The 6,047-nt window shown below is 47.4% G+C and overlaps 1 protein-coding gene across 1 annotated transcript; it reads right to left on the bottom strand.

Annotated features, from left to right (window-relative positions):
* On the bottom strand, positions 1–4,776 carry RPUSD2 (RNA pseudouridine synthase domain containing 2). Its single transcript, XM_053382492.1, has 3 exons — positions 4,221–4,776; positions 1,866–2,162; positions 1–1,128 (listed from the first exon to the last, which is right to left on the bottom strand). Exons 1-3 carry the CDS (start codon positions 4,737–4,739, stop codon positions 379–381), a joined length of 1,566 nt encoding a protein of 521 aa, XP_053238467.1. The 5' UTR covers positions 4,740–4,776; the 3' UTR covers positions 1–378.
* Positions 4,777–6,047: the final 1,271 nt, after the last annotated feature.

Genomic DNA, 6,047 nt, shown 5'->3' with positions numbered 1-6,047 from the left:
TTTTTAAGTGGGACTGTTCTCTCCTCTTCCAATACTGTTTGGCACTTTCAGCATGGTTTCTTACAGTTGCCTGTTATAGCTGAAGCAGAAAACATGTTCAAGGTTGGATTACTAACCATGATTTCAGGTCCTGGGTAGTAAACCCACAGTTCCCTACTTCAGATGTAATGGGAAACTGGTTTAAAGAAACCACAAGGGAACAGGGAGCATGTAGGTCTGACCCTTGTTCCCAGCTTAATAAATCATCTACTAAGCCAGGATTATTACATATGAACTGACCAATTCAGTGTGCATCTAAATATGTAAAATGTGAATGCAAGTTTCCATTTCTTTCTCTCACACACTAACAAACAGTCTTTACAGAGTATTTTAAAAGTCTCAGGTCTCTTCCCAGTCATCATGTGCCCAGGCTGGCATCTTAGAGCAATATTCAAATTCTGCTCCCTTGTAGCGCAAAGCATGGAGATACATCACTAGATCTTTGGGTGATGGGTCCGGCCTCACTATCTTGCATTCTCCACAGAGAGGGTCCTTTTCGTCCCAGGACTCATTTGAGCAAGTTTCTCCACTTTCCGTCTTGTGCAGCTCTGCCTGAGGAACAGAATTCCGAGAACATGCCAATATCCTGCTCTTTTCTCCACCTGCAGATTCCCCACGAGTGCCAGAACTGACATTTACAGCGGTGTCCAACACAGCCTCCTGCACTCTGTCTCCTACAATGGGTTTCAAATCTTCCTCAGCAACGTCCAGGATACCCAAGCTCTGTTTTGAAAGATGCTCCTCCACCAAAGCCCGAAGCAGCTCATCATCCGTCTTATTAATATGGCCACCTTTGCCCTTTTTGGGACCCCAGGCATCGGTGTTGTAGATGGGGTCATTAACAATAGGGTGTCCCAAAAACTGGAGATGGACACGGATCTGATGGGTGCGGCCAGTGTAAGGAAAACACTTCACCACACTAGTCTTGCCATTGTAGCTGAGTCTCTGGAAGACCGTTTTACAGACTTTACCCTTGGGGTCCACTCGACACACCCCAACTTTGTAAGAGACAACCAGGATGGGTTCTTCACACGTCACCTCATTTTCTGGGAATTCTCCAAGTACACGGCACACATACTCCTTCTCCAGCTATTGCGAGGTATGGGGAAGTGGGGTGAAGGAAACAAAAATAAGAATCTGTTTAAGTTCTAGAATGCAGAAGCCCCACAAAGACCACTGCATGGTATCTGGCAAGGGTCTGAACCAGTACCTATGCCTATCTGAGTGCTTTATGCAAGGGTAATGTCCACCAAATCCCTTCATTTCACTGTGAATTTTTCTATAGACAACAATAATGTGTCATAGTGGTTGGAGTGTTGGGCCTGCTTCTACCATGAAGCCAGTTTTAGAAACTCAAATATATAAGCTAGGTGCCAAATGACTCCTTAAACCAGGGCTACAGTTGCCAATGCCTAGTTGTCATTTTGAGGCCAGATGGCTTGAAAGTCAATATAACTTTTGGGTTCCTGAAATTCATTCTGATTGTGCTGATAAAATATAACAGATAGAATTCTACAGGATGTGTTGCTAGTGTGTGAAAACAGTCAAAATCCAAGGATCCCCAGGCATGCACCTCCAGATGGAGGAGAGACATCAGGTGCCATCCTGGCACCCGGGCATCTTCATTTGGTTGCAAGTGGCCGATAGCCAGGTGCAAATGCGCCTGGTGAATTTCAAACGCTGCATGAACTCTATGGGTGTCACTCTAGCCTACTTTACAGGGTTGCTGTGAGGACAACAGGAGAGTATAACTCCACCTTTGTATGTCTCCCTGAGTTGGAGGAAGGGTGGGTTATAAATGTGAACAAAAACCTTTGGGGCTTCACCTGTCGCTGTCGCACTTGCTCATCGATCCTCTTGGACACTTCTGCAGACTTTGCGAACATGAGGACACCTGACGTCAGGCGATCCAACCGATGAATAGTGTGCAACTCCTTCAGGTTGTGCTCTTTACCCAAAATAAAAATGACAGTGTTGTGCCGAAATCTGCCACATGGATGGACAGGCAAGGATGAAGGTTTGTCTACAACCACAACCTCATCATTTTCTTCCAGGAACTCAATAGCCTGTGCTGTGACTGGAGGTTCATGGCGGTGTACGGTGTTCTGGATGAAGTCATTATTCTGAAAGCAAAACAATTACTGTACGTTAGCAGGAGCAGGAAACTTCCTAGAATAGCCTGTTTGTGAAGAATTATGGTTATTAGCTCCATTTACTAAAAAATAAATAAAAATGGGAAAAATAATAAAAGGGAATATTATTATTGTCAGAGGCTCAGGAGCAGAAGCACAGGGGAGAGAGCAAATAGAGAGCGGAGGAGAGGAATCCGAGGGGAGTGTAGGGGAATATGACAGTGACCCGAGAGATTCCATGAGCTTCTCCAGCGAATCAGAAGATTCCCAGAAGGGGACGTCTATGGTAAGGGCAAGGGGGGTCCCAGGGGGGACGCACCAGAAGCAAGGGGCCAGCGGGGACTCCCAAGGGAGCAGCGGAGGATCAGGACCAGCTCCCCCACCAGAGCGCAGTGGGGGGGAAGAGTCGCATGAGTCAGGACCAGCCTCTCCTCCAGCGGGGAGAGAAGATGAGTCAGGGATGACCACGCCCCCATCGGAAAGTGGGGAAACGGAGGGAAGGTCAGGTCCAGCTAGCCTCCCCGAAGGAGGGAGCAGTGACACAAGTGTAACGGTCAGAAGGAAAGTGGGAGGCTGCGCGCGCGCGCCAAGTTCAAATGTGCAGGAGCGCGGGACAGCAGAAAACCCGGATTGGGAGCCAGGTCCTAAAGCCCGAAGGAGGGAGGGGGAAGAGTCAGGGGACTCAGCGTCAGAGGAGTCTAGGAAGGGTGAGACCCCGACTAGCAGGCGGACCCAGAGAAGGAAGGAACAGAGGAAGAGGTGGAGTAAGGCTAGAATCTTAAACTGGTGTCAGGGGGGAGGAGATTCAGATGGAGCTTTGGCGGTCTAAGGTTACAGACGTAGCGTTGCACGCTGCGCGTGTGGAAGTGAAACTGAACTTCAATAAAGACTTTTATACTAAAGAACGAAGCAGCGTTGGTCTTGTGTGAGCTGGGACCTTGGGCAGCGCTGACAATTATCTATTGGTTATATATCCCCCAAGGATGCGCAAGGTGGGTAACATTATATATAGCAGTGTAATTTATATATAAAACTCTAGCACTTAGCTAAGACTGCAATCCTAGCCTTACTTCCTGGGAATAGGCCACTATGAATGCAATATGATTTACTTCTTAGTAGAGATGGTTAGGCTTGCATCCTAACTAAAACATTGAAAATATTTTGTTGTATCTAAAATACATTATCCTATGTCAGGTAAAGGCCTTCATATTATGTCAATTTCTATGATGTCTTGTTCCAACAACAACAGGGAGCAAAGTGAATTCTAATTTACATCTTTACAAACTAAAACAAAAATGCTTTCTGCCATTAATGTACATAATGACATGCTCCCATGAAATAGTAAGAATATTAGCAAAAACAATGAAGAGTCTTAGGGCACCTTACAGACTAACACATTTATTATGGTATAAACTTTTGCATGTAGACTACAGTCTACTTTGTCAGATGCAGGAAATGATGGTCCAGACTTGCAGGCAAATATATTCATGACTTTGAAGTGTGTGTGTTTGGGGGTGGGGGGAGAGAATTGAATATAGTGAGATCAGATGGAAATGATAAGCAGGTAAGTACAGAGAGTGGTAATTAGCTTATTAACAGTGACAATTCACAGATATGTTTTCATCACTTTAAACAGGAAAATTTTCACTGTCTACTTGCATGCCATTTCCTCCTGACCATACTATTTATAACTCCCCTCCCTCCGGGCATCAACCATGTATGTAGGTTTCTGCAACTTGTTCGACAGGCAAGGAGGTAAAACTGTTCCTGGATGGGGAAACCCAGCCAGGTGGGCAGGATATAAATAATAAAATTATTATTACCACTTAGGTGTGCATGTCAACTCCAAAACAGAAAGCAAGGTCACTGATCCACCTATACTACTTTCCTGTGGGTGGTTCCCCACTTCCCCATCGCCTGTTTTGGGGGGATACGAACATGCCATCTCCACGCCTGCAAACTGCCAAGCAGGAGGGTCGCGCCGTCGTTTCCCCGAATCGCCCGCCACTCGGACCCCGGCGCCACATCCTCCCTCCGTCCCGGCCTCACCTTGAGGATGACGCCCAGGTCCCGCACGGGCTGCTCGTTGAGCCGGAGGCGGCCCGCTTGGGCCGCGGCCCGGTAGTACTCGAGGGGCTGGGCGCGGAACTCGGTGCTGAAGACGTGCAGGAGGCTCTCGCCCACCCAGCGGCCCTTGCAGTAGGTCTGGAAGTCGAAGTAGTAGGGCCGCACTTTGCGGAGGCCGCCCTCGAAGTAGTAGCTGGTCTCGGCGAAGTGGCTCTGGCCGAAGCTGACGCCGGGGTTGCGCTTCTTGGGAGGCGGCACGTAGCGCTTCTCGCCTTCCTCGGCCAGCCCGGGCCGCTTCCCTTTCGCCTTCCCCTTCCCGGTCCACAGCCGGAGCCTCTTCACAGGCGGAGGAGAGCTCCCCTGCTCGCCGCCCGCCTGGCTCTCCTCCATGCTTCTGCCGGGCAAGAGCGAGGCCGCGGCGGCTGCCAACCCGCGCCGGGCACCAGGCTCGGCTAAGAGCGACCGCGAGCACCGCTCCCAGCGCAGCACAGTCAGCCGCATGATCCGCGCGTCGCAGCGACACGGCTCCTCGGCGCTGCCCGGTGACGCCTCGTCGCTTAAACCAATCGCTCGCTCGCTCGCTCTCGGTGACGGATAAGTCGCCCGACAAGACAGACCTGACAAGCGACTGCTCAGTCTGCCAGAAGTTCGCTTATATGTAAAGCAAGCCCTTCAGGGGAAACGGCTCCGATAAGCTTACGCGGACATTATAGCCAGCTAGCTCTATTTTTTTTTTGAATTAAATTTTATTAAATATAAAATAAATAAAAGAATATCAAATAAGAAAAGAAATAAAGAAACAAATTTCATACATATACACATGAACATAATTATTTATACATCTGTAAAGCAATATTCAAAAAGAAGGGGAAAAAAGAGAATAAAAGAAGAAAGAAAAGTTAAAAATAGAAATTTAGAGAATAGAAAAGTGTTCACCATAAACAACAATTTCAGATCTATACTTCCATACAATTTTATGCTCCATTTTATTTTGCGCATCCACACCGCGACATTCGCAGGGAAACCAAAATGCTGGTTTGCAAAGCTATTGTACTACCAACTTTATTGTACGCTTGTGAAACATGGACCACTTATAAACGCCATCAGAATAACCGGGGACTACAATTTTTTTTACACATCACGTGGGAAGACAGGCGAACTAATGCCAGTGTACTGGAAGCAGCAAAGATCGCCCGTAGCGAAGCAATGATTTTTACACATCAACTTCGCTGGACTGGTCATGTTGTGCAGATGCCTGATTATCTTCCAAAGCAACTACTTGATTGCAAACTTAAAAATGGAAAGTGTAATGCAGGTAGTCAACAAGCGAGGTTTAAAGACTCTCTCTCGAGGCAAATATAAAAAGATGTAGTATAAACACTGACAACTGGGAAACACTGGCCTGCAAGCGCTCCAATTGGAGAACAGCCTTTATCAAAGGTGTCATGGACTCTGAAGAAGCACAAACTCAGGGCGAAAAGGAGAAACGAGCTAAGAGGAAGGCACGCTTGGCAAACACGCACCGTGATCAACTCCCGCCTGGAAACCTATGTCCGACACTGTGGAAGGACTTGTGGATCCAGAATTGGTCTCCAAAGTCATTTATGGACTCACTGTTCATGGAAGACAATCTTACTCGGCTATGAGTGATTGCCAAAGAAGAAGAAGAAATACACACACACCCCATTCTGTATTGAGTCATACATTTCTGGCACAGCACAAGATGCCGAAATGCTGCCCACTGCTATCCAGTATTAAATAGCAAGAAGATTCAACCTTACAGATGACAATATGTACAAGCTGCAGGGT

This window comes from Podarcis raffonei, chromosome 1 (assembly GCF_027172205.1).
Source record: "Podarcis raffonei isolate rPodRaf1 chromosome 1, rPodRaf1.pri, whole genome shotgun sequence".
Classification (NCBI taxonomy): domain Eukaryota; kingdom Metazoa; phylum Chordata; class Lepidosauria; order Squamata; family Lacertidae; genus Podarcis; species Podarcis raffonei.
Note: the sequence above shows the minus strand (reverse complement) of the source record. Positions and strands in the feature narration are given on the sequence as shown.

Coding starts and splice junctions, on each gene's coding strand:
- RPUSD2 (XM_053382492.1), bottom strand. CDS start 4,739: ATGCGGCTGACTGTGCTGCGCTGGGAGCGGTGCTCGCGGTCGCTCTTA. Junction 2,163..4,220: donor ACCTGGGCGTCATCCTCAAG/GTGAGGCCGGGA, acceptor TTTTGCTTTCAG/AATAATGACTTCATCCAGAA. Junction 1,129..1,865: donor AGCAAGTGCGACAGCGACAG/GTGAAGCCCCAA, acceptor ACCTCGCAATAG/CTGGAGAAGGAGTATGTGTG.